The sequence below is a fragment of the Macaca nemestrina genome, chromosome 7 (assembly GCF_043159975.1).
Source record: "Macaca nemestrina isolate mMacNem1 chromosome 7, mMacNem.hap1, whole genome shotgun sequence".
NCBI lineage: Eukaryota > Metazoa > Chordata > Mammalia > Primates > Cercopithecidae > Macaca > Macaca nemestrina.
The window spans coordinates 131,739,513-131,766,298 of NC_092131.1; the positions used below are offsets into that span (position 1 = coordinate 131,739,513).

Sequence of the window (26,786 nt, forward strand, 5' to 3'; positions counted from 1 at the left end):
CAAGAGGGTACTAGGAGATGATGGCACAGTGACAGCTGGGAGGGATGGGATGTGCTTGCTTCACACCCCTTTCCCAAGGGAGGGGCTGGGTTTATGTTAGGACAACTTTTACCATGAACCAGGAGGTTCTCCCAACGTAAACCCAGCCCCTCCCCTCTGTCTGCCTCAACCCTACAGAGTCCTGTCTTGTGACGTGCCAAAGGCCTTCCTGCCATGCAGAGAGGCCTCTCTTCATGGAACGTGGGCCTCAGGAAACACAGCCTGAACGCCACTACCCAGGCTCGTGGAAGGTTCTGAATCTGTGTGGCGTTGTTGTGATAGCCCTCAGTTGATGCTTGTTTGTGGTGCTGGGAGGCAGGAACTACTTTAGAAGGGTGGAGGGGTGAGAATGAGAGAGAACTTGGCCTGAGCCACCCAGCTGTGGTCACCTGGTGGCCCAGATGGCTACATAAATCCTGGGAGACCCCTTGTCCTCATAACCAGAGTGAGCTGGGCTCCAGACCAGCCCTATGGGAAGATCCTGCCTGTGGGAAGCCTTTGGCCATGTGTTTGCTGAAGGGTGTGGGGAAGGGCAAGGTCAGCTACTTTTCTTTTTTGCCAACTCCCAAGACCCTGACCCTTGGCCTGTTTGCCAGTGGAAGGAGGCCACAGTCAGAACCTTTTTATAATCACCCTGCCCTCCCAGAGACTGTGAAAGTTAATAGTTGCTGAGGAGGCCAGAGTGACTGGGGATGTTCTGAACTTGCCCCCTGCCTTCCTGGCCATGGGGAGGGGCAGTGGCCAGAGACCCATCTAGGTGGCTTGCGATTGGCCTGGCTTGGAGGTGCCGCCCCACACCATTGGTGAAGGGCTTGGGCCACTGGCTACCCACCAGCCAGTTGTATGTCAACACTCCATCCACCACGGCCCCTCCCACGGATGCTGCCCACGCTGGGGCAGGCCCAGATCCACAGCCAGGGGTCACTGCAATATGAAGTCTCAATAAATGCGTAGATGCCAGTGATACTATTCGTTGGGCCAAACATTTATGGAGCACTTACTGTGTGCCAGGCACTGCTCTATCATTGTTTGAGATAACGGGCCTTGGACCTGTGAGCTTCCTCAACAGTCAGGTTGGTTTCTTTTGTTTACTTTTGTTTGCTTTTTATTTTTACATATCTTTCTATTCTTATTTGGCATGTGAACTCAAAGGTGAGCGAACTTGTTACTCTGTGCAGGTTTGGAGTGAGGTGCAGCCTATGCTTGTTTCTAGAACTCCTGCCCTATCCAACCCGGACTTTTTTGCTTCATTGAACCCCATTCCTACTATCAGTTGATTTAGGCGGGGAAAAAATAAGCAGAGTGAGGAAGGACTCTGTTTGGGAGAGTTCTTCCCACTTAACTAGATTAATAATTTATATAATGATTATTTAGTAATCCTTCTGGGTTCCTTAGAGTATGAATGACGGGTGTCTAGGAGGCGGAGAAGCCAGGGATGCTGTTAAAAGCCCTACAGTGCACAGAACAGCTCTACACAGCAGTGAATTATCTAACCTCAGATGTCAATAGCATGGCGTTTGAGGAAGCCTGATGTATGGTGTCCTGGCTAGAGTGCCCCACACATGTGTCAATGTGAAGTCCCAGTGGGTCTGAGCTGGGCAGTTCGGAAGTGGGGGCCGTTGTTGACACAGTTGGCCTGGGATGTGAGTGACAGTCCTTCATCACAGGAATTGTCTCTCCCCAAATGCCAACAGTGGTGCCGGCTGGGAAACACTGACTCTGTTCCTGAGGAGCTGGAGTGTTCCAGGCAGAAAGCTGACAGCAGTGATTCCTGATCCTCTCCCCACCAGGATCCCCCACTGTAGCGGACAGGCTCTGTAGGTTGGCGAGCCCTGCCACCATGGCTGGCAGCCCAACACGCAGGCCTGCAAAAGCCCATAAGGCTCTTTAGTTGATGGCTTGCCTTTCCACAAACCAGAGATGTCCTCTTTAGTGGCCAAGGGTGGAGGGGGTGGAGGGTGTTAGCCCCAGGAATTCTCCTGAAGTCCAGGGTCTATTTGTGCGCCTTCAGATTGTTTTTATTTTAAGTGCACAAGGATTTCTCATCCAGAATCATTTGACATGCAGATACTCACAGATTTTTAAAGGCTGTTGTCATGGTTTTGTCTCTGAAAGATTGCTATGTGCTGATGGGAGCTTTGAAGCCAGCTTTGGGACCTTAGTCCTGGCCGGCTCAGGATTCAGAATGAGATAAGAAAAGCAATTCTGAGAGTCATCTGTCAGTGGTTCTAGGCCTTTCTATCTGGACTCAGTTAACCCTTATAGCACCACTCTTGATCTGAGATCTAAAGTTTACATAGGATGCTGGTGGAAACTGTTGACTTTCTAAATGCAGTCTTTTCTGGGGTGTTGGGAGATGAGGCAGAGAATTGATCTGCGTTTCTAAGATTGACTTCTGTGAGGGATTAGGGATCTAATGAATTACGTCTCTGAGCAGCTTCTTAGACAAGGCAATGCTGTATCCTAAAAAATGAAGTGTTGGCCGGGTGCGGTGGCTCATGCCTGTAATCCCAGCACTTTGGGAGGCCAAGGTGGGCAGATCACTTGAGCCCAGGAGTTTGAAACCAGCCTGGACAACATGGCAAAACCCAGTCTCTACAAAAATACAAAAATTAGCTGGGCATGGCGGTGCACCTGTAGTCCCAGATATTTGGGAGGCTGAAGTGAGAGAATCACTTGAGCCCAGGAAGTCGAGGCTGCAGTGAGCCAAAAGCATACCACTGCACACCAGCCTGGGTGACAGTGAGACCATGTCTCACTGGAAAAAAAAAAAAAAAAAGAAGGTTTAATGGTAGGATTTTAGGCTGGTAGCATATATATGGGGTATGGATTGATCTTGGTGAGGGAGAGGCTAGTCCCAGGGAACCCTTTGCCACATAGGACCACTTATCAGCTCTGTCCCATTTGTCTCAGAGCTCGTGTCCTATTGGCACTGGGCACCAGCGGGCAGAGCAGTTCCTCTCTCACTAAACTGTGTTCCACTCTTATAATGGATTTTGCTGGGTTGTTGGGGGTGATTTTTATTTCATTTTGCTTTAATTAGGGATTCCATCCAGAGGATGCAAACTATATTCTGATCCAGACATATATACCACCTCTGATGGAAATTGGAGCTCCCCAAAATGTAGGCAGCCTGGCTGTGAGGGAGTTGAAAGAGATTTCTTCATGCTGTGGATTTAGCTAGAGCCTCCTGGCAGGAGGCAGACTGAGGGCAGAAAGGATGGAGCCCCGTGGAGAGGGGCTGTGGTTTGGGGGGGAGTTTGCATTTCCACTTGTCTGTGACATTTCAGTGACTTAATTTATTTGCCTGAGCTTCATGTGGTCTCCTTGCCTTTGCAGACGGAGATTGCGAAGAGACTGAATACAATTTTAGCACAGATCATGCCTTTCCTGTCACAAGAGGTAAGACCTCCTTTTATTATTTCTTCCTTTTCTTTCCAAATCAGCCCAGTGGCTGGTGGGGTCTCACTGGAGCCTGAGCCCCAGCCCTAGCCCCAGCCTTAGCCCCTGTCCATTCATACTGACTGAGCTGACAATCTGGAGATTTCCAGAGCCTTCTCCGGCCAGTCTGAAGGCAGGGGGCCGTATCAGAGGGACCATTTGCTCCTTCTTCTGATACAATTGTTTCTCTACCATTGCCTGAGTCCAGAGATGGGGGTTCTGGCGTGCGACCTAACCATCAGTGGGCAGTGGGTGCCTCTTTCCCATCCAAACTAGCATCCCCAGCCCAAAGGGGACCTTAGTTCCTGGTACAGAGTGTCCTTGCTGGGAGCATGACTAGGTGGTCATGCCACCTTCTAAGCCTGCCTTCCAAGGGACCTCCATTTGGGACAGCGGCTGGACCAGTGCCTGATTTGAGATAAATGCCTCCAAAGAAGTCCCCTGGTGCCGACCAGACAGATGGGCCGACTTTAGCAGGCTCTGTTTCTGTCCTGATTTCACTCCAGCCAGGGCAGGCCCTGCCCTCTACTCCCACTCAGTGGCTGGGACCATGTCAGCTCCATCACGGACTCCTGGGTCTTGGACACAGAGTGGTGACCAATAAATGATTGAATTAATATGTAAGAATCAGATACGACAATGCCCTCAGAGCTTGCAGCCCAGTAGGGGAGAAAGCTGTGTATGTGGCTGGTACTACCTCAAGGCCAAAGGGAATTAATGCAACCACTTTTTAAAATAGACTTTATTTTTTTAAGAGCAGTTTTAGCTTCACAGAGATTTCCCATATCCTCCCCAACTATCAACATCCTCACCAGGGTAGTACATTTGTTGAAACTGATGAATCTACATTGACACATCATCACTCAAAGTCCGTGGTTTAAGTTAGGGTTTATTTTACCACTTTTTCTTTCTTTATCTGTTTATCTGGAAACATACTTTGTTTTCTCTCTATTTAAACAGATACGGGTAAGGTATATGTAGATACACTTTTTCCCCAAATCCTTTGAGTGTAAATTGCAGATATTCTGACAATTCACCACTAAAACTATAACTGCATCTCCTAAAAACAGGGATACCGTCCTTCATGATTACAGTATTGTTACCGTGTTTAGAAAACTAATAATCATCCTGTAATACCATCTGATATCCAGCTCATACGCAAATTGCATGAAAAAATTTGTGTGTGTATGATTGACTAATAGCCATCTTTTGGCATGCGTCTTTATTTTAGAACTTAAAAAGAAGTTTCAATTACAAAACTAATACATGCTCATTGACAAAGGTCTAAAAGAGAAAGGAAAATCGCCTGTCACCCTCCCCGCTGCTTGTGTCCTATGCCTGTTCAGTGGGGCTCCTCTGTCTGCTCTGGGCCTCTCCGAGAGTCCCTGCCAGTGCTGCACAGTCCGTCACCTCCTCTGTCCAGGAGAGTGGCTGCATCTAACGCACACCCTCTTCCCTCCAGCACCAGCAGCAGGTGGCGCAGGCAGTGGAACGCGCCAAGCAGGTCACCATGACGGAGCTGAACGCCATCATCGGGGTACGTGGACTCCCCAATCTGCCTCTTACCGTGTGTATAGCCCTTTTATTCCTCTCATTTATCATAACCAGAGATTGACCCTGACCTTAGCTGGCCTCAAAGAATGGCAGCCCCAGGGCTCCGGCTTCTACAAACACCCCAAGGGCTTGGACCCCTGTGGGACTGTTTCCCTATTGACTCCCAGTTGCCTCCTAGGCCTCAAACTAAAGGGGAGCCAGGCATGCCTCAAATCCACCTCTTCAGCCATCTGCCTCATCTTCCACTGGCTTTTGGTGTCCTTGCCATTGAGGAGGGTGGGGGCCTAGGGTCACCTTCAAGGCCAGGCCAACTGGCCAGTACCTGGCCACCTCCTCACACTTACCCCGGCGCCTGTCTGCCTCCTCCCTGGCAGAAGTCTGCCCTTCTTTGGCCGCTGGGATCAGAACAGTCTCTGCTGTACTGTTGATGTGCATCGTGCTGTGGAATTTGGGTTTACGTCTTGCTGTCCCATGTGCGAAGCTGCCTGGCTGAGCATTCATCACGTACGCTTGTGAACTCCAGCTGGGGAGCCTAGACCAGTTTTCCTGACTTTCTAGAAGTCCCATCTCCCCTTTACACAGGAAGACATACCCAAGAGTGCTCTGTGAGGCCCACTTCCGGATTGGCCCCTTAGTGGAAAGGGGAAGCTAGGTCTACCTGGCTTGTATCTTTAATGCATTTCTTAGGTTCAAGTGGCATCTTTCTCCTACTTGCTGCTTTGGTGTGAGGCTAGTGACATTTAAGATAAGCACCTGAGGAAGAAGAGTCTTTTAAGTGTGACTTTGGGCAAGGCTCTTACCCTTGGGGTGTACCTGTCCACCTTTCATCTCTAAAATGAAGCGGGTGGACGGGATCACTGCTTCCCAGTCCACGGAGGAGCTTCTGGACAGTACAGATTCAGGGGCACTTGCACCAGAGGTCTTTTCCATAGGTCTGGTGATCGGACTGGAAATCTGTGTTCCTAATGATTTTTAAATCATTCTAAAGTGTAGTTAGGCTTGGGAAGCAGTAGACTGATTCAACTCTAACATTCTGGGAACCTGGTTGGTCTTCTTTCCTCTTTCTGTTCTTATGGGAAGTCACTATTTCAAGGTGGAACTAAGGCCCCAGAATTTTCCTCTGCTTGATGGGATACATGATAACTCTTGACTTTTCTGCCTGGGGCAGAAACCTGGAGGTCTGTGTTTTAGTCATAGTTGTTCCCCCATGTGACCTTTGGCAAGTCCCTTCTCTTCCTTGGGCCTCAGTTCCTGTATCTGTAAAGGGAGAATGTACACCGGCTCATCTCTTTGGGCACTCCTGACTCCTACCAGGAATGCTGGGAGGCTGGAATCACAGAATGACACTTACGGGCACCGACCCCTCCATCACGCTGTCAGGACCCGTGATGGTTGCAGAGTCCTTTGATGAAGGCAGCCCAGTGGGTTTGCCCTTCTGGGCTGAGCCCATAGGGACACTTCTCATTGCTGCTTGGGCGGGTGGGGGTTGCAAGCACTGGCCTGGTTTGAATCCTGGCCTACTGTGTGGAATGGGCAGAGAGGAATCTTAAAACTGGAACGTGAAGAAGTGTTCAGTGCTGGAAGGCAGCACCCCAAGAGGAGAAATCATGATATTTTAATGTTTGAAGTATCATCAGAGATCATCTAGCCCAGGAATCGTCAACCTTGACACCGTTGAAATTTGGGGCCAGATCATTCTTTGCCATCCTGTGCATTGTAGGATGGTCAGCAGCATCCTTGGCCTGTAGCCACTAGATATCAATAACACCCCCGACACTTGTGACACCCCAGAACATCTCTAGATGTTGCCAAATATTTGTAGGAGGCAAAATGGCCCTTGGTTAAGAACCTCTGATCTAGCTCAATGCCCTGGTTTTACCGAGAGGGGTGGTGATTATGATGTTTAGGAGCAAAGCCAGGCCAGAGGCCCAGGTGGCTGACTCGCAGTCCAGGACTCTTCCCCTGACTCTGGTGCAGCCCTGGAGGGTGGCCTGTGTCATCTGTCTCAGTGACCAGCTCTCAGCTTGGTGGTTCTTCTGCTAGTGGTAGCAGGGGACTGCAGGAGTAGGACATACCTTGTGAATTCTGTTTTCTGACACTTCTCTTCCAGCTCCTCACCCCTATCCTGTTTCCAACTATCTCCTTGAGGTTTCCAGGCCAACTCCTCCTACCCTGCAGTGGCCACAGCAGGGTCCCCTCTCCCCCTCTGCCTCCCTCCCTCTTTGGGATTAAAATCCTTTTTTTTTTTTGAGACGGAGTCTTGCTCACTTGGCCGGATCTCAGCTCACTGCAAGCTCCGCCTCCCGGGTTTACGCCATTCTCCTGCCTCAGCCTCCCAAGTAGCTGGGACTACAGGCGCTCACCACCTCGCCACCTCGCCCAGCTAGGTTTTTGTATTTCTTAGTAGAGACGGGGTTTCACCGTGTTAGCCAGGATGGTCTCGATCTCCTGACCTCATGATCTGCCTGTCTCGGCCTCCCAAAGTGCTGGGATTAAAATCCTGTTATGAAAATAATTTTTTTTTAAGTTTTAAGAAAGGAGTAAAATTGGGAGAGAAGCACTGCTTGGATTAGCTGTACTTCCTTTAAGTAGTATTTAGGAAGCTACAAGTTAGGTCGAGGCAGCTCGAGGCAGACATTGGAATTCAATTAAAGCCAACGAGTGGGGCCTGTGACCCCCATTTTCAAGGTAATTGCTTCTCCAGCTCTGAGTGAATGCAGCCATCACCCTGTCATTAAGCAGGCAGCCGTCTAATCGCTGCGCCTGACAGAGCCTCACAAGGCAGGAATTACGGACAGCCGAGGCGTGCTCGCGCTGGGGAGCCGTGCTTGACTGCACTCCAGCGAAGGAGGCCGCTAATCTAGTCAGGGCGTTCTTTATCTCCTCCTCGAGGAGAGCAGAGAGCGAGCCTGCAGCTGAGCTGCCTCTGGGAAGCGAGGTGAAGAAGGATAACAGGGGATGCAGAGCCACCGGCTGAGCAAAAGGGCAGGTGTCCTGGCCCCAGCAGGAAAGGGCAGGAGAAAGAGGGTCCCAGGAGGCTCTTGGCAGCTTCCAGTGGCTACCCCCACTGCACTGTTGGATTTGCTGCTCCGGAAGGAGACCCTGGTCTTGGACTTAGAGGAGGGCTTTGGGCAAGTCGCTTTGTTCCTCCAAGCCTCAGTTTTTCCATCTGCCCTACTTGTTTAGTGGCTTTCTTGCTCGTGGAGTTGAAAGATTCTGAGGTCGTGGCTCAGCTCAACTCAAAGAGAGTATCAGATGCCTCTGGCATGGGCTGGGAGGTATCCAGTGGCATATTTATCATGAGGATTAGAGTATTCCTGGGGTCTTCCTTCCTGGTGAGAAAGGGCAGGATCCAAGGTCAGGATGGTGTGTGTGAAAAGGGGAAGGAAAAACAGATACAGGGAACTGGGTTCTCGAGCCAAGCCTACCCACTCCCTGCTGGACCACAGGGAACTCAGGTGTCCACCAAGGGAAGAGAGGAAGAAGACTGTCTGTCTTCTAGCTGGGGCCTGGCGAGACTTGGTTACAGTAGCCCTGTTTCTTTTACATGCTTCTTGGATAAAATTAACAGGAGGGGCTTTAGAAGGACAAGATTCCTGAGCACGAGGAGGGAAATTTGACCCTTGGTCAGCAACTTGCAGAAGGCAACATCTGTCTTTCCCAGGCAGATTTAAGACCCTGTGAGCTGATGTATCACCCATTTCTGGAACCTTCTTTTTAAAATTGCTGTATCATGGCTCAAGGTCTTGAGACTGGAAAGTGGAGGAGGTCTCATCTGCTTACGCACTGACAATTTGGTCTTCATTCCCTTGGAAATTAATAGTAGGGGAGATGTCACAGAGCATTGACTTGATTTTTCTTTTTTAAGTGGGAGGGAGGGGAGGAAGAGAGAGGTTGTAGCTTGTCACAGAATACACAGGATATTTTGAAGCGATACCTAAGGTTCTTGCATTCACTCCAAGATGTGGATGAGCTGCATTCAATTGACTGAATTTTGTGTGAGAGAAAGGATGGCCAAGAGAATGTGCCTTAGGATCCGTCTTTCAGCCAGGCAGCTGTGGTGGAGGGGGGTAACGCCGAATTTGAGTCTGGGCTCTGGTTGCTGCTGGCTTCATGAAGCTGTTCAGCCTCTCGAGCCTGTTCGCCATCTCTGAAGTGGGGATCACAAGGGTTGTTGTGAGCACTAAAAGCTATTACCAACCCCAGAAGCTCAATGCGCACGGAGCTATGGTGCCCACTGAGTGATGTGAAAGAGAAGGAGCAGTTGGGGGCCTGGAGCTGTTCTCGCTGTCCTTGGAGAGCAGAAGGGTTCATTTTATGGAGTCAGGACTCTGTCTTTGCCTCCTCTGGTGGGAGCCCTTGGTGTGTCTTGGCCCTGGAAATGCTTAGACAGCTTCACTAAGTTCAACCCAAATTGTGAACCTGAGAAACACAGCATTAAGTTACCTAGCAAAGGCCTAAGGCGTGATGTGCATAATCCAGTTACACATACTCTGCAAGCAAGATCTTCCCTTCAGCCTCTCCTGGAAGTGACCGCACCTTCTGAGCCAGGCCACAGGCGCTTATCACTTTTGTGGAGTACATGTTTGTTGTCCTGTTTATGCTCTGGCAGGAAATGTTCAAGGAGGGAAAAGTGAATGCCCATGCATGGGCTTGGTTCCAGGCTCCTAGCCCCTCTTTGGGGTTAGGGGTGCAAGAGGGAATTATTGACTTCCTTTCATATTGTGGATGGAGAAGTTCCCATGGTATAAGCTGGAGACAGGCATTCTCTGATGGTGGAATTGATTCCATTTCTCTGCCATGGGGAAAGCTACCCAGTTGCAAACAGTATCAGCCTCCCACTCAGACATCACTGTGTTTGAGCACATTGTGCTCTGAAGCCAACAGACGTGTTGCAGGGGATAGGAATACAGCCTGAGGACAGCTGTGCCCGCCTGCCTGCGGAGGTGCTGAGCTGTGATAGGGACAGGGGTCAGGTGGGGCGTTGCCCGCTGGCCCCCAGACCTGTCAGGGAAAAATCTTCGTTTCACTTTCTGTTGTACCCAAGATTGTTGTTAGCAGACCCTCCATCTGACAAGCCCTGGCATCTGCTCTCGCACTGAGGAAGGAGCCTTGGAGTTTGGCTCTCCTGCCCCTGCTTCCCAGAGTCTGCTGGGCCGGTCCTCGCTGTGCCTTCAAACCACCCCAAGGAGACCTCGAGGGAGTTTCTGGCTCTTTGCAGCAGGTTGCTCTTGCACTCGGCAATGAGGAACGCTTCAGTTTGCATGGGAGATTCCTTTTCTCTTTTGCAAAGAGGACGCTCTTACCTGACAACACTAAGGCAGAAAACCAGCCTCTCAGCCTCGGAAGCTTAACAGCTTTGAAAGCCACTGCCTGCCAAACAGCCGCCGCTGCCTCTGTTCCAAGTTTCTGACGTTGGTTCTCTGGTTCATGTTTTGGGCAAGCAGGACACCTCATGACCCCATTGATGCTTCCTGTCCCAACTAACTGTTCTGGCTGCATCTAACTGGCCTTGGAGGGAAGGCGTGGAGCTGAGAGGCGGTTGGCACCTGTGGACACCATTTCTCAGCCTCTTCATACACCTTTTCCAAAATTTTCACTAATTTACTTAGAAGGCATGTACTAAGCAAATATGCTAGGCACTGTTAGAGGTGCTAGGATGGAGAAGACACAGTTTCTGTTTCTGGAACTCACAGGTTGCCAAGCAGTGCACAAAGGCAAAAGAAACAGTTTTCACCTGGGGTCTGTCCATTTGCTAAGACTGAGCACCTACTCCGTTTTTACCTGCAGTTACACATGTGATCCTTGCACAACACAGAGAGGTCGGCTGACTTGTCCAAGGACTCATAGCTGATAAAGGATAGAGCTGGAAGTCCGCCTTATTCTGCCTGGCTCCATTGTCTGAGCCGTTAGAGCTTGTAGAACAGAGAAATCCATTCTAACCTGAGGTGGGAGGGCATCCAGAGGAGACAGCCTTTGAACTGAGCAAAGCTGAGCCTAGAGGGTTGGGTAGGAGAAGAGACCTTTCCTGGTAAGATAAGAGTCAGGGTGCGTGGAGCTATTCAACTCCATCTTTCCTTGGGTACAAATGTTCAATGCACATTTTCTCTAGAAACAGACTTGTTCGTGAAAGGAGTTAGCTGTGTCTACAGGCAGCAAAGCTACTTCTTTGAAGCCTTCCTTCCCCTCCTCTTCCTTGTCTCTTCCTCGAGGGATCTTATTGGCTCTGCACTATAAAATGCGGCTTAAATACCTCAGCCTTTGCTTTCTGGGATTTTACTAAATAGTTACCACCAGCAGAATTAACAGGCCTACTAACAATTGGTCTAAACAAAGGGGCCCTACTGGAGACTCACTTTAAAACCAGGTATCCAGATAAAGTTGTATTGTCCAACCACACCAGGGAATAATAGGTAGCCATTAAAAAGGTCAAGAAAATTTCTTCAAAACATTCCTAAATTAAAATCAAGCTGTATAGCGGTATGGTTCACAAGAGTTCATTTCTGTAAAAATACATTTGAAATGTGTAGATTTTCATAAATAAAAACCTAGGCAGATTTAATAGTAGAATCTTCCAAGGGTAGGATTGAAGGGTAATTAAAAAAACTTTTTAACGTCTACTTGTTTTTAGTATTTTCTTAAAATGAGCATGTATTAGTTTTGTAATGAGATATAAAAAATTACATTTTCTTAAAAAAGAAAAAGTGGAGGAGCTCAGAGCAAGCTCCCATCCTAGAGGAGCTGGAGTTTCTTAGCTGGGAGGGGTTGGATCTCCGCATTGGACTCTGTGATGCTGGCTCCAGCGGCCCCATAGCTTTGTGTCAGCCATAGTGTCTCAGTGCAGATGTGGGGTCGGACCACCCTGGGACAGTGCACGTGAACTGCCTAGCAGCAGACGTCACAGAAGTGCTCTGACAGCTTTGAGCGACGGCTGCAGTGCCCGCCTTTCACCCAGAACTGACAAAGGGAGCCCTCTGGGGCCAGGAGAGCCATGGCTACTGTGGCTGCCATTAACTTTGGGATGAGGCCAGGTGGCAGTTTGTAGCTTAGCTGGGGGAGAGTGGGGCCCTTTATCCATCACCTGAAATACTTACTGCCTCCTCCTGCCGGAGCCATGGGCCTTCGCCGTGTTCTGTTATCTGTTCACAGTTGCCAGAAAACCATCTCATATGGACAGGCGAGCTCCCTTAGTAAGGCGTGAGATCTGGAAGCTTCTCACATCTATTCTGTATGGCACTCTCCGCCAACCCCTCTTGCTTTGGGGATCTTGTTAGGAACGAACATTCTTAGGGTGAGGGGTGGTGGTTGACAGATTTACTAGTGGTGGGATTTGGCCAATTACTAGCTACCTACTCCAGCCCCCTAAGCATCTATTAAATGGGCACAACCCCTCCCTTGCCAGGTGGTTGGAAGGTGCCCAGGCATTCATTCAGGCATCCAGTAAGTGTTAGTTTTCTTCTCTTGCACAAGTTGAGAAGAAAGATGTGTGCATAGGTGAATACCAGCATACCTAACTTCCCTTGCAGTAGTGGAGAAGAAGTTGGGTGTGGCAAAGGGAGAGGAAAGAGAAGCCCCTGAGGCTAGTGTTGAGTAGGGAAGCTGGGCCTCTGGAGCCAGGGCAGCCGAGTCCTTGACTGGGGAGGAGACAGAGAGAATTGCATTGTTGTTGTTGGTAATACTGACTTGCTGCATGGCAAGTTTTTAGAAGGGTTCAGGAATCCATTTTAAACTCATTGTAAATATTAGCTGCTGCCATGAGGCTTAGTAGCTGTGTGCCGTGAGCTGCTGCAAACATTATCTTACAATAATCCTCTGGGGTCTGCTGCTTTCCCCTTTTACAGATGAGGAAATTTGAGGTCCAAGACTTGAGGTAACCTGCCCCAGGCCACACAGCTAGGAAGTGCCAGACCTGGGATTCCAATCCTGGTCTGTCTAGTTCCAAAGCCTCCACTCTTCCAGTTACCCCGTTCTCCACTGATGTCCGGTGACGTTAGCTCTCATTCCACTGGCCTCCAGCTCATCTGGCCCTGGGGCCTTTGCTGTGATGACCTGTCCTGCCCCTGCTCTGTAAGGCAGGCTTGGAGTTCCTAAGAAATAAGGAGACTTCCCCAGAGTCCAGCCTCAGGGTGGGAGCTGCCGGCAGCTAATGCTGAAGGCATGTATGCATGAGCAAACACTGCCAGGGCTGCGAGCTTAAAAATGGATCCCTCTCTACTCAGAGGGAACCCCGTGACTCTGTGGTTTTTTGATGCATGCATTATTTATCTCAGGCTTGGAAACAAATATTGAGAAATTCTTCCTGAAACTGGGGTACAACGGGTTGGGGGGTGCTTGAAGACCTAAATCTTTACATTGCAGTCTATTAACAGACTCCCTTCAGCGAGACATTCATGTGGACTGAGCTGGGGGCAAAGGTTTTGGGGGTGCTTCCCCCTACCACCCACCCAATGAAGGAGCAAGAGGAATGGGAAGAGCCACTCCCTCCCTCCCTCCCTCCTGAGGTGGCCACGCCTCCCCTGCCCTCCCCAGCTCAGCTGTACTTACCACCGACTTCATTGCAGCAGCAGCAGCTCCAGGCGCAGCACCTCTCCCATGCCACACACGGCCCCCCGGTCCAGTTGCCACCCCACCCGTCAGGTCTCCAGCCTCCAGGAATACCCCCAGTGACAGGGAGCAGCTCCGGGCTGCTGGCATTGGGCGCCCTGGGCAGCCAGGCCCATCTGACGGTGAAGGATGAGAAGAACCACCATGAACTCGATCACAGAGGTGCGGCTGGGCTGGGGCAGAGGGTGGGGTGGGGCAAGGCTGGGCATGGGCACTCATAGGCCTCACAGTGAGTGGACCCAGCAAGTGCTGTCACCCTAGGACCAAGAGTTACCAAGGATTTGGAGCCATCTGTTGAATACTTGGTGCATGGAAGCCAGCGCCATCCGCATCCCATGCACCTTTTCCTAATCCTTGGTGTAGGAACTCCCTGTCCTGAAAACCCTGTCTGTTCATCTGGAGCTCCCTCCCATCTTCCTACGACACCTATGCCTGGCCTTCAGGGCCCAGCCCCAGTCCACCCCTTCAGGATGCCTTCCTGGTCAGACTAGGGGCCTTTTTCAAGTTCTCATCAGAGTTTAAGAGTTGGGAAGCCAAGGCTAAGTCCTTGTTACTGTCCTCTTACATTCTACCCCTGGAAAATGTCTTGTGCTTACCATGATCATTAGTTCCCTAGCACAGGGCCAAGTTCTTGGGTGTTTTCCTTACATCTACATCTCACCAATGCAGAAACCTGGGAAAGGTGCACAGTCAGTGCTCAGGTAAAGGTTTGTTAGCTGGCTGCCTGTACGTGGGGGTAGTGCACACCCCAGCAAGAGATCACATTGACTTGGAGTCAGAACTTGTTCCCTGACCCTCTGTGAGCCCTTACCATGAGGACCCAGGAAGCTGCACCGAGCGTGGTCTCAAGAGTGGTTCATTGGATCAGAAAAGAGAAACGCCTGGCTCCCTGGGAGGCTCTTTTCAAAAACTGGTGCCAAATGCACTCTGCCCTTAGATACGGTGTTTACCAGGGCACATAGCCAACACCTTCTGAGCACTAGGGACCTGGAATGTCACCATCCTGCCTTGGCCCAGGCCACAGGGTGGTAGCCGGTCCCGAGAACTGAGGCTACATTTTTTTGTCTTACAGTGGGATGGTCCTTTTGGCAGAGGAAGAGGGGCCTCTCCACAGCAGACAGGAGAACTGGGGAGCTAGTGCTTAGCTGGGAAAATTATCAGAGGCTTCAGCTTTTAGGGGCATCCTGACAAAGAATAAGAGAATGGTGTTAATTTCAAAAACAAAATTAAAGAAACCACTCCTAAATTCCTTTTTATTTTTACAATAAAGTTCTTAACTCCCAGGTCCTGCTGGTATTTTGTATGGCATGATCCTTCCCAAGCTTGTGGTCTTAAGACCCCTAGTCTGCTAAAGAGTAAACTTGGTGCCCTTTGGCATGACAGGGAGAACTGGGTCAAAGGCCTCCCTTCCCCACCCTGGGGACTGGAGGGGTGGGGGCAGCACTGGAATTTGGGTGGCGAATTTCCAAACCGAGAAACGCCACCTAATGGCCCTGCCTTGGCTGATCCACGGAGACAGCGATCCAGGCCTTCTGCCCATTTTAAAACCAGTGCACTAGCAAATCACAAAAGCCAGCTGGACTTAGACTGACCTTTTTCCTTTCTTTTTTGTGTTTTTGTCTCGGGGTGCCTGACATTCCTCCTGTCCTGGCCTTCCTTCCCCAAAGAGAGAGAATCCAGTGCGGTAAGTGTTGGCACTCTGGAAGCCGGAGGGGTGTTTGGGTGCTGGGAGGAGGTGGGACTTGGGGCTCCCAGAATCGTGGGCCTGAGACCAGTCAGTTGGTGTCCAAAGCTGGCTTCTGGGTTCCCGGTTCTGCTCTGTGGGTTGAAACGGGGGGTTTTGTTGTTTGTTTACTCTTGCCGAGCTAGGAGACCTGGCTTCAGTGCTGGTGTCTTAGTCCAGAGCCAGTGGTGGTAGTGGCAGGGTGAGGGGTAGTTACTGTAATAAAATGGGAGCTGCTGTCGTCACCTGTTGAGAGTGACCTTCAGTTGTGGAAGCCCTTCATCTCCCCAGGCTTTAGGTCTGCCATTTGTCAAATGAAGAGCTTGGGCTAAATGAGCTCTAACTCCCTTTCATATGAGAGGTGATACTCTGAGAGGTCAGCTGACTAGCCCTGGGTCTTCCATTGCAAGGGGCTTTGTAGAGTCTCTGGGCTAAACCCAGGTCTAAGGACCGAGGTGTCCCATGTTGAGGGCCAAGGTTCTTACCCACCCCCCAGCTAGGATGCCTCTGTATCATCTTGCATCCACCTCATTCCCTTCAAACGCCTGCAGTTTCTCCCTGCTCTGGGCTTTCACTCGATTTAAGAAAGTGCTAGCAGGCGAGCATTAAGGCCAGGCCGCCTGCGTGTCTGCCAGCTCTGAGATTTGTTGTAAATCTTTCTGATCACACTGAGGCTCCGAGGTTCTGTTTCAAGTGAATAAGCCTTCTGAATAAGCGCAGTGGAGTCTGGATAAAAAAAATCCTCCAGCGATTAGCAAAGCTATTTTATTCCTCATCGCCGTCCTTGTATCTGGGGCCATCTAATCTGTTAGGATGGCTTTGGTTATTACCTCGTGTTAAGTAGGACTTGGAAGGTCAGGCAGTTAACTAACCATCTAGACAGCAGCTTCCTTGGGCAACTCTCTCCAGTCCAACCCTCCTTCCCTTCCTGGCCCTCCCCCAACCCAGGCTGACTTTTTAAACCTCCCATTGGCAGTGAGGCTGGCGTCGCCTCTTGCCCTGCCTACATGCTCAGGAATCCAGGACCACATTTGGGCTGAGGAATGGCTAGGTACCTAAAAGAGGAGTCACTGAAGCTGAAAATCCATGTTCACTGCCTCCGTACTGATCCTCTAACAGTGGCATTTTTGGAGAGGCAGTTTGCCTAGATAGAAGGAGGACTGGATTGGACATTTTAAGACTGAGGTCTGGTCCCAGCTTTATGAGACCCTGCGTAGTTCCCTTGGCCTCTCAGAGCCTCAGTTTCCTTATCTATACCATGGGAATAATTCCTGCTTGGCCAACCTCTCAGCTTTGTTTAGGAAGACCCATGGTAACTTGACTGAGGATCCAGATTACCTGGCTATCAGGGACCCACTGCAGTGGAACTGGTGGGGGAGTGGGAAGGCCAGCACTCTCTAAAGAGCGTGAGTCTTTACCTCATCCTCATCCCTATTGGCTTCTGGCTTTGTGCCCCATCTGTGAAAGTTTTCTGCTAAAAGACCCTCTCTGGGAACCCCCAAGAGCTGGGCTCTTTACCATGCTCACTGAGGTTCAGGCATGGCACACATGGGCCACAGGAAACTCCAATGGGAATGAATCAAGATGCTGGGCAGAGGCAGCAGTGGGTAGCTCAGGGCTGAGGCTGTGCGCATGGCATGTGGTGTGGTGACGGTGTCAGGGGCGGTGTAGACTGAAATAATCAGGCTTTGGAAACCAGGTTGTCAACAGATGAGGCCTACGGCAGGAAGGACAAGGCTGTGTCAGAGTGGGAGGGGGGATGGGGGACGGGCTGGAAGCTGTCCCAGAGGGGTTAGTCTGGAGTCCAATTAGAGGTAGCTTCATTCATATTTCCTTGCCTAGCCGAAGCAATAAAAAATACTTAGTTTTTTGGCCGCCTGCCAGCCAGAGGCGGGCTGGATCGATGCCGCTAAATGCCTGACATGACTCTCCGGTAGCGGCGAGGGTTTTCAGCCTGACTGCATGAGAAGAAAGAGCTCGCTGTTCTCCCGAGCCGAGCACCGGGTTGCAAGGAGAAACACGAGCAGCCGCACGCCCCCTCCCCTGCCCGCCCGCCTGCAAGGGGCAGCCAGTGCGAGGGGCTGGAAGCATTTCTGCTTAGCACAGGGTGGCCGCCACCGTCAGAGGAAATGAAATGAAATGACGGTGATTTTTCTGCCGGCGATTGCAGCAGCTAATTGAATTGCGGCTGTGCGCGCATCGCCGCCGCTCCTGCACGGCTGTGGGGAAGGTTGAGCTGCAGTTCCATTATAACCTCCATTTTTTCTTCAAGGCTTGATAACTCTGCCATTTTAATTTGCTTCAGGCAGAAACTTGGCAGGGAAGGGCTGCCCAGAAACCGGCTTAGGAAAGGAAATTAAGTTCTGAGGCTGGTTGCCGCACTATTCCCACCGAATACTGCCCAGCTCTGTTCCCTCCAAGTGGCCCTTACCCCTGAGCCACCCTTGGCCTCTGAGAAAGTGGAGAAGTGAAGCCTCATTCCACTTGCCCTCTGATGCTCTTCTCTTCTGAACAGATGTCCCTCTGTGTCTCCATGTGACCTCCTGTGTTGCATGGGGACTGGGACTGGGGATGGCCTGTCCTTTTCTTCCAGCTCCATCATAGCTGGACCATAGCTGCTTTGGAGGGCCAGGATTGTGTCTCGTTCATTCTGCCACTCCTGGCCTGCAGCACCAGACCTGACCCAGGGCGGCTGCTTGAAAATTGGTGGGTGGGTGAAGGTAAAGTTTGGGCTCTTAGGAAGGAGTAAACTTCACCAATATTGTAGAGGGGCGTTGGTCCTGATGTTATTCTCTGGACACAGAGGTTTGCTGGCAGGTGCCCTTGCCAGTAGCGCTTCCCTCCCTGCTCCCCAGCTCGGTGGTAACAGCCACATGGTGATTTCTGACCACTATCAACCCCCAGGACTGCTCCATCATCTTCCCTCTTCCCAGGCCTCCCATCCCAAAGGCTTCTCATCCTCATTTGCTTTATAGTTGAGGGAGAACTCACGAAAATTTGGGGTTCCCTTTGTGCCACCTTCTGCTAGGGGAGCTTGGGCACATTCGCCAACCTCTCAGGGTCTCCACTTGGTAATGGCTACAGAGGCGGTGACTGTCCCTGCCCTTGCGCCTTTTCCTGTCTCTGTCAGAGGGGAAGGCTTCATGACGTGGCATTTTTGTTTTTTCACAACCCTGGTGTTTCTCCAGAGTGCTGACAGCCTTGCCATGGAGGCGGGGGTGTTCACACCGAACGCTCGGCTGCTCATCTCCACTGGGAAGTTGGTGGCTGCCTGACACCCTCCTTCCCTGTCAATCTCCCCATTCCTATTGGGCTCAGCAAATGAAGTATTGCTCATGGCCCCCGCCTGTCAGCTCAGATCCATCTTACAAGACTCAGTGCAAATTCCACTCACCCGTCCTTTGAGCAAATGAGTGCGGCAGGCTCGAGATGGGTGGTGAACGAGACCCAGGTGACCCTCGCCCTCACGGAGCGTAGTCTCACAGGCCAGAAGGCAGACGGCTCACTGCGGGGTTAATTATTTAATAGCAGTGCGGAGCTGCAAAAGAGAATTGGGGGTGCTCCCAGGGCATCTCCCCGGGAACGCAGTCTGGGGAGTGGGGAAGGCTTCCCTGGCAAGGCTCTGATGGAGCCACGATCTGCAGGGCAGAGAGGAGCTCAGCTTCTCTTCCCTCCTCTGACCTCCCTGTCACCTGCACTTAGCAGTGTGTGGATGTGCGAGTTGTTACACACAGCAGAAAGTTTTAACCCCAAACCCTCTTCTTCCTTCCAGAATAACTCTGTGTCACCCTCGGAAAGCCTCCGGGCCAGTGAAAAGCACCGGGGCTCTGCGGACTACAGCATGGAAGCCAAGAAGCGGAAGGCGGAGGAGAAGGACAGCTTGAGCCGATACGTACGTCCGAGGGGCCGTGGCGCCACTGGGCTTTCTGTTGGGGAGGGCAGGGGGTGTCTGCAGGGCCCAAGCTATGGCCAGGGTCCTCTTATGGCTGGCAGGGAGTCAGAGCAGCACAGGTGGCAATAGGCGGCCCCATTGAGGAGGGCAGGGTGGGGACGGGGCTGGGGTGAAGTTCACACACTGTGAGTATGTGAGCCACTCCAGGGCAAAGGTGGACGGGGAGGTCGTCCTGGCCTTCATGGGGTCTCTTCCCACAGATGGGCCAACAAACCCATGCTGCTGTCACGGTGCTGCCAGAATCCCACTTGGCTCTAAGGAGCTGCTCCCGATGCCCCACAAAATGTGGACCCTACAGTCCTCTCAGTCAGCCCCAGGCACGCACTCACTTGGCCACCCAGTCATGTCTTTCATTAGCCTTTTAATGGGAGGCCCCCGGCACATGAGACCCTAGTGGAAGCTTGGCTGTTGTGTTTCCCCTGTGCCAGGCTGTGCAGGGCTGAGAGCTGGGACAGAGGGAAGGGGAGGATATGATCAGGGCCTCTGCAGTCTTGCACCCAGCCCTCTTCAGCTACATGGCTGCTGTGTGGCTTCGGGCACATTGCACACCCAGAGGGCACTCAGCTGTGTTTCTGGGAGAGAAGGCAAGTCACTATCCCACACGGAGCGGGGGGAATGACCAGGTGAGAGCAGCACACTGACTGTGAAGGATGGTGAATGTAAAACCAGCTGGGAAGAAGGTTCTGGCTTCAGAGAGAAGCAGAAGGGCAGGCTGTGGGGGCAGGGGCTTAGAACTGTTATGATGGGGTGGGTGTCAGTGTGGCTGCCCAGTGGGCACAGGAGTGGAGTAACCTAGGGGCTGGGGTAGGGGACAGCCTCACAGGGGGACCGTGTTGAGCTGGAGTGGAGCCTGTGGAAGGGCAGGGCTGGAGTAGAAAGCATGGACTTTGGAGTTTGGCCTGGCGTCAGGTCCTGGCCAGTAGAAGGATAGGGTGGTTTGGGCCCGGTCAGGGGTGGGGAAAGTGTGGCCTCTTACCATTTGGCTTCTCTCTTGGTTGCAGGACAGTGATGGGGACAAGAGTGATGATCTGGTGGTGGATGTTTCCAATGAGGTATGGGCAGGCCCGGTTGAAGGGGGCTCTTAGTTGGGGATGGTTTGGGATTGTTCCTCCCCAGGGTGGGATCTGTTCTGTCTGTTCTAATATTGCTGGCAGCCTGAGCAGGGAGACAAGGCCTCCAGTCTTGAGGTCTCAGGGGGCCAAGAGGAGCAGGGCAGGGCTTTGCTGCATGGTGTCCAGGCATTTATGGGCCCGGAGGGCCTCCTGCAATGCGTCTCCAGAGAGAGACCCCCAAAGATCCCAGATAGGGGCCATCTTCTATTCCCCGTGAGTGATCCTCCATCCCCCCCAGGGGCTCAGCCTCAGGGGCCTGAGGAGGAGGAGCTGGAGAGCATCCACACTCGGCCAAACCCAGGCAGGCTGATTGAAGTCCTGAACTTGTGTTTGACATTGGGCAGATCACCCTTCCACCCTCCCCAGGCCTCAGTCGGACCAGATGGTTAAGAGTTAGTTTCCCCTCACTGTGGGACCCCCAGTCTTTGAGTCAAGCTCTTCTTCCCACACCCATGCCCTTTCCCTTCTCACTCCCAGAGCAGGGAAGCCTCAAGGCTGGCTGTTGCTTTCAGTGCATCTCTGCATCGCTTGTGTTTTCAGGACCCCGCAACGCCCCGGGTCAGCCCGGCACACTCCCCTCCTGAAAATGGGCTGGATAAGGCCCGTAGCCTGAAAAAGGATGCCCCCACCAGCCCCGCCTCGGTGGCCTCTTCCAGTAGCACACCTTCCTCCAAGACCAAAGACCTTGGTCATGTATGTGGGGTCTGGGTGGAAGGGAGTGGAAAGGGAGCAGCAGGGACCAGAGCTGGGATGGTGCCAATTGGCGGGCAGAGGGGTGGAGTGGAAGAAGCTGGATGGGTGATTGGCCCAGGTTTACCTCCTGTGCCTGCTGGGCCTGTGCTAATGAGTTAACATTTTCTGAGCCTTGGTTGCTACATCTGTAAAATGGGAGTGATCACCCCAGTCCCTGCCAAACAAGGTTGGGTAAGGATTGAGAGGCTGTTCGGCAGAAGCTTCCTACGGGGCTGGCTCTGGGCTTCATGTTGGGACTGGCACCAGTTGTGCCCGGCTCCTAGGAGAATGGAAGCCTCATGGCCTCCCTTGTTGTGCATCTCCCCTCTTCAGAACGACAAATCCTCTACCCCTGGGCTCAAGTCCAACACACCAACCCCAAGGAACGACGCCCCAACTCCAGGCACCAGCACGACCCCAGGGCTCAGGTCGATGCCGGGTAAACCTCTGGGCATGGACCCGATAGGTATAATGGGTAGGCACCATGGGCTGGGTTGATCTGATTGGGGGGAGGGGGTCTGCCCCTGGCCAGGGCAGGGGTCACACACACCCATGGGATAGAGCACAGGCAGTGTCTCCCAGGGCCTGCCCTTGGGGACTTCATGGTCAGATTTGAGGAGGAGGTAACACCAAGGCTTCTGGGGCCCCTGCTGGGCCAGACATATGAAAACAGCATGAGACAGGTCAGGGCTCCCAAGATCTGTTCCCACCCCTGTCATTAGTCCAGTGAGGCTCTATGCAAGCCTGTTTGGGCCTCCATATCCTGCTCTGTAAAAACAGGTGGGTGCATCTGCCAAGCTCTAAGTTTCTTTGGCTCTGAAGGCAGGGATCCCAGTTGTGTGGGTTCAGTCTGAGGGGACTGCCTGGAGCAGGCAGCTTGAGAATGCAGGGAGGGCTATTGCTGGGTGAGGCGGCCGTGGCCATGTCCCAATCCCCCTAAGGCCCACCTCCCTGATGCTCACCCCCTCGCAGCCTCGGCTCTGCGCACGCCCATCTCCATCACCAGCTCCTATGCAGCGCCCTTCGCCATGATGAGCCACCACGAGATGAACGGCTCCCTCACCAGTCCTGGCGCCTACGCCAGCCTGCACAACATCCCACCCCAGATGAGTGCCGCTGCCGCCGCTGCAGCCGCTGCCTACGGCCGATCGCCAATGGTGAGCTTTGGAGCTGTACGTAGACCTTTTGGCTCCTTTCTTGGGGACTGGGCGCGGTGTGGGGAGCTGGTGGGGGTTGGAGGGGTGCTCCCCACATGCCAAAGGGGGTCTGGGGGCCCCTCAGGGTCTCGAGGCCAGGCAGCTGACCCTGTGGGGAGAACGTGTATCGGAAACAATTGAGACTTAGCTGGAAGGGCACATGCTTTGGGGCCAGCAGACCTGGGTTCCATCCCCCACTGGCCTACGAACTACCCTGTGACCTCACGCAAGGCAGCCTCCCTTTCAGTCTGCAAAACGGGGCTGCCCCTGCCTTTCCCAGCTCTGGGGGGTGGGAATCCCAGGCGAGTCAGGTGATGTTCATGGAGCAGGGGTCTCGTAGATGGGACTGGTCGTTACAAGACTTTCTATTGTGGTGAATGAATAATAAGAGTTAGGGGCCTGGCATGGTGGCTTAGTAATCCCAGTACTTTGGGAGGCCAAGGCAGGTGGATCACCTGAGTCAGGAGATCGAGACCAGCCTGGCCAGCCAACATGGTGAAAGCCTGTCTCTACTAAAAATACAAAAATTAGTTGGGTGTGGTGGCAGACGCTATTCGGGAGGTAGAGGCAGAAGAATCCCTTGAACCCGGGAGGCGGAGGTTGCAGTGAGCCAAGATTGCGCCACTGTACTCCAGCTTGGGCAACAGAGCAAGACTCCATCTCAAAAAATAAAAAGAAAAAGAAGAGTTAGGGTTGGCGGAGAGAGGGGCCCTTTTTCAGGAGATAGTTTTCCTTTTTACCTCCTGGACCTTGGGTGGCCTTCTCTCCACTGGCAGGCCCACTAGGACCACAGGAGAGGAAAGAAGTAGGGCAGGGCCAGCTCTGCCTTGCAGAACAGGGAGGATGCTGGTTCAGAGTGGGGTCTACACACTGTCACCCCCTCCCTGCCACGGGCCTTCCTGGGCCTGTGTCTCCTCTGAATCAATGGGCTCTGCTCTGCTCAGCTTGTCTCTTGGGTTATAAAGTGGCAGAGCCATGCAGGTAGGACCCCGGGTGGGTGGTGGAGGAGGCAGGGGTGGGGGTGTGTGGCAACACGGCTGATGGAGGGCTGTCTTGCCTTGCTTTACAGGTTGGTTTTGACCCTCACCCCCCCATGCGGGCCACAGGCCTCCCCTCAAGCCTGGCCTCCATTCCTGGAGGAAAACCGTAAGCTTTGGCTATACTTACTGCATGCTTTGTAGGGTGGGGAGGAGAGAGCACTCTACCCCTCCTTCCAACAACACACGTCATCCCCTGACGAAGAATTTGCCCTGGTGCATGTCCCTTTGGAAAGGTATCTGTCCCTCTGGAGGCACCGAGGCCTAGTTGCAACCCCAGAAAACTATAGCCAAGCCATGCTTCTCAGCACCCACAGAAGCTCCCTCCAACAGAGGAGCCATGGGGTTAGCTAAGTACATGGCCACTGGGCTGGGAGACAAGGAACACTCCTCACCGAGTCACCTGGAGCTGTGGTGGGCCTTGCCGACTCCTTTGGGCTCTACCTGCTGGGAAGGCCCCAGTGCCGCTGGTCGCAGGCCCTTCCCTGTCAGCAGTGCTTTCCTCCCCTGGAGGGCACACTCTCCCCGGCCCTTCACTTCCTCGGGTTGCTAGGAAACTAAAAGATTGAGCCTATAGATAATGCGGAGACACTGCCTGACACAGTCCTCTAATTGTCCACGAGAATCTAGATGCTGATTGAGAGGGCGCCCACCAGAGCCGGAAACAGCAGGCAGGCCAGGCTGGCTCCCACCGACTCTGACACGGACTTTCCCATTTGCTATTGAGGGGCAAGCAGATCCCTTCCCTAATACCGCCGGCTCCTAAAGCAAGAGGTGGCATTTCAGCCATGCCCTTTCCAGGGCTGGCTTGTTGGGGGAATGAATGGATTGTGGGAAAGGGCATTCCAGGACATCTGTGGGTTTCTGGTCTGATTTGGAGCAAGGATATATAACCGAGTGTAAAAATCAAAGCTGGTCTGTTAAGCACTCTCCACCCTGGTGGAGCCCTCCCAGTACATGGGGTTACTGGGTTCGAAAGGTTTCAGAGCAGAGGGGCCTGGAGGCAGGGCAGCCAGTCGGGGGCGGTGCAGGTGACCTGGGCCAGGCCTGTGGGAACTCTGAGGGGCCGGGGTGGATGGCAGCAGTGACGGTTCTCACCTTTTCAGAGCGTACTCATTCCATGTGAGCGCTGATGGGCAGATGCAGCCCGTGCCCTTCCCCCACGACGCCCTGGCAGGCCCCGGCATCCCGAGGCACGCCCGGCAGATTAACACACTCAGCCACGGGGAGGTGGTGTGTGCCGTGACCATCAGCAACCCCACGAGGCACGTCTACACAGGTGGCAAGGGCTGCGTGAAGATCTGGGACATCAGCCAGCCAGGCAGCAAGAGCCCCATCTCCCAGCTGGACTGCCTGGTGAGAATCCCAGGGCCACCGCGCCTCCTCCAGCTGGTGTAGGAGGATGGGGTAGCCTGGGCCACGGGGGAGAGCCCCAGGGCCCGGCTTAGCATCGTATTGGCTGAGCAACTTTAGGCAAGCTGACTAACCTCTCTGAGCCCCAGTTGTGCCTTCTGTGTGTGGGGCTGATACTGACCTCCTGGTATTCATGAAAGATCAAAGGCTTGTGAATTTGAGGAATGGGGACAGCCAGGCAGCTGCTGGGTATAGGGGAGGCTGTAAGCAGGGCTGGTGAGGGTGCTCAGTATTGCTGGACAAGACTCTCCTGGTGCCCACGAGGGGAAGTAGGCAGCACTCAGCCCTGCCCCTTCTCCCTCCAGAACAGGGACAATTACATCCGCTCCTGCAAGCTGCTTCCTGACGGGCGCACGCTCATCGTGGGCGGCGAGGCCAGCACGCTCACCATCTGGGACCTGGCCTCACCCACGCCCCGCATCAAGGCCGAGCTGACGTCCTCGGCTCCCGCCTGTTATGCCCTGGCCATCAGCCCTGATGCCAAAGTCTGCTTCTCCTGCTGCAGCGACGGGAACATAGCTGTCTGGGACCTGCACAACCAGACCCTGGTCAGGTGAGCCGTCAGGAGGGAGCATTAGTGCCTCGTCCTGGGGAAGTTTTTACCCACCCTGCCTGGTCTTGTTTGCTGTGACCTTGGCCTTGTCTGAGGTGCCGTGGGGTGGCCATAATCGTTGGGATGAGGGATGCACAGGTGAAAAGACAGCTCTGCCTGCCTTATTCGAGGGACAGAGGAGGGAGGGCCATTGGGCCCAGGAGCTTGGAGAGGGCTCTGGGAAGAAAGTGGAGCTAGAGCATGTCTGGGAAAGTGGAGGTCAGATTAGTGGAGCAAGCAGAGAGGCTGGGAGAGAGGCCCAGAGACCAGATTGGGGAGACCTGACTGGGAAGCCACATCATGTGGTGTCTAGACAAGCCTTAGGACAAAACTGCTGGGTTTGAATCCTGCCTCCACTATGACCTAGTGCAAGTTGCTGAACCCCTGCGGCTCAGTTTCTTCCTGTGTAAAACAGTGACATGGAGCATCTGCCTCTGACAGTGCTACAGTGCAAAAGCAGATGGGGTGCCTGGCCCAGCTGACTCTTATACATGGGCTGTGTGTGTTATTCAACGTGTTCATGGATGGCCTCAGCCCCATAGTTCATGCAGGGTGAAGAGATAGATTAAGAGGGTAAATTGAGGGCGCATGGAGTGCGGGCTAAGGAGCTGTGTCCTAAAGGCAGTGAGGCCCTGCATTCTCTTTATCAGTCATCTCACACATGGCTTCCCCAGGGCCTTCCTGAGCCTCCAGCTCCACCTTCTCCAGAGGCCCACCCTGGAGGGATTCAGTCTCAGAAGCCTGGTGTGAGGTCCCCTTTTCACCCCCCATTTCCCATGGGACTTGTCCCGGGGCAAACCCTTCTGTGGAACTGGAAAGAGGCCAGAGCTAGCTTTGCTGCAAGCTCACTAAGGGACCATGTGCATAGTGCACTCTTCTGGGCCTCAGTTTCCTCTTCTGCTCAGACTGCCCCTGGGATGGCTGCCACTTGGCAGTCTGTGGTTCCCGGGGCTCATCCTCCTCCCTGCTTGGATTTCATAGGCAGTTCCAGGGCCACACGGACGGGGCCAGCTGCATAGACATCTCCCACGATGGCACCAAACTGTGGACAGGGGGCCTGGACAACACGGTGCGCTCCTGGGACCTGCGGGAGGGCCGGCAGCTACAGCAGCATGACTTCACTTCCCAGGTGTGCGGCCCAAGACTCCTCCCTTCCCAAAGAGCAGTGTGTTCCCTCCCTCCAGGGCCCCAGTGGCTGGGTCAGGGACAAAGGGATCCTCACAGAGTGACCATTGCCAAGAGACTCGGGACCAACCTGAGCCATCTGGGAAGGCTTCTGGGAGGAAGCAGCAATGAAACAGACAGAGATGACCTTGGGGTTGGACACTTTTGGCCCAACTGTAGAAATTTGATTTCTTTCTCCGCTGCTATTGAGCACTTTGTCCTTGGCG

General features: G+C 53.0%; 1 protein-coding gene across 17 annotated transcripts in view; it reads left to right on the forward strand.

Annotated features, from left to right (window-relative positions):
• The window catches only part of LOC105487712 (TLE family member 3, transcriptional corepressor), a 50,219-nt gene that overhangs the window by 18,584 nt on the left and 4,849 nt on the right, over window positions 1-26,786 (forward strand). Inside the window, exons 5-17 of one of the 17 annotated variants that reach the window (XM_011751279.3) lie at window positions 3,379-3,441; window positions 4,943-5,047; window positions 13,599-13,800; window positions 15,306-15,322; window positions 19,134-19,253; window positions 20,315-20,365; window positions 20,966-21,118; window positions 21,491-21,632; window positions 22,130-22,329; window positions 23,423-23,499; window positions 24,497-24,746; window positions 25,109-25,356; window positions 26,377-26,524. In XM_011751279.3, the coding sequence (XP_011749581.1) occupies window positions 3,379-3,441; window positions 4,943-5,047; window positions 13,599-13,800; window positions 15,306-15,322; window positions 19,134-19,253; window positions 20,315-20,365; window positions 20,966-21,118; window positions 21,491-21,632; window positions 22,130-22,329; window positions 23,423-23,499; window positions 24,497-24,746; window positions 25,109-25,356; window positions 26,377-26,524 (1,776 nt within the window). Of the gene's footprint in view, window positions 1-3,378; window positions 3,442-4,942; window positions 5,048-13,595; window positions 13,801-15,305; window positions 15,323-19,133; window positions 19,254-20,314; window positions 20,366-20,965; window positions 21,119-21,490; window positions 21,633-22,129; window positions 22,330-23,422; window positions 23,500-24,496; window positions 24,747-25,108; window positions 25,361-26,376; window positions 26,525-26,786 lie in introns of those variants that run through there. The other 16 variants (XM_011751268.3, XM_011751286.3, XM_011751297.3 and 13 more) reach the window with 16 other exon arrangements.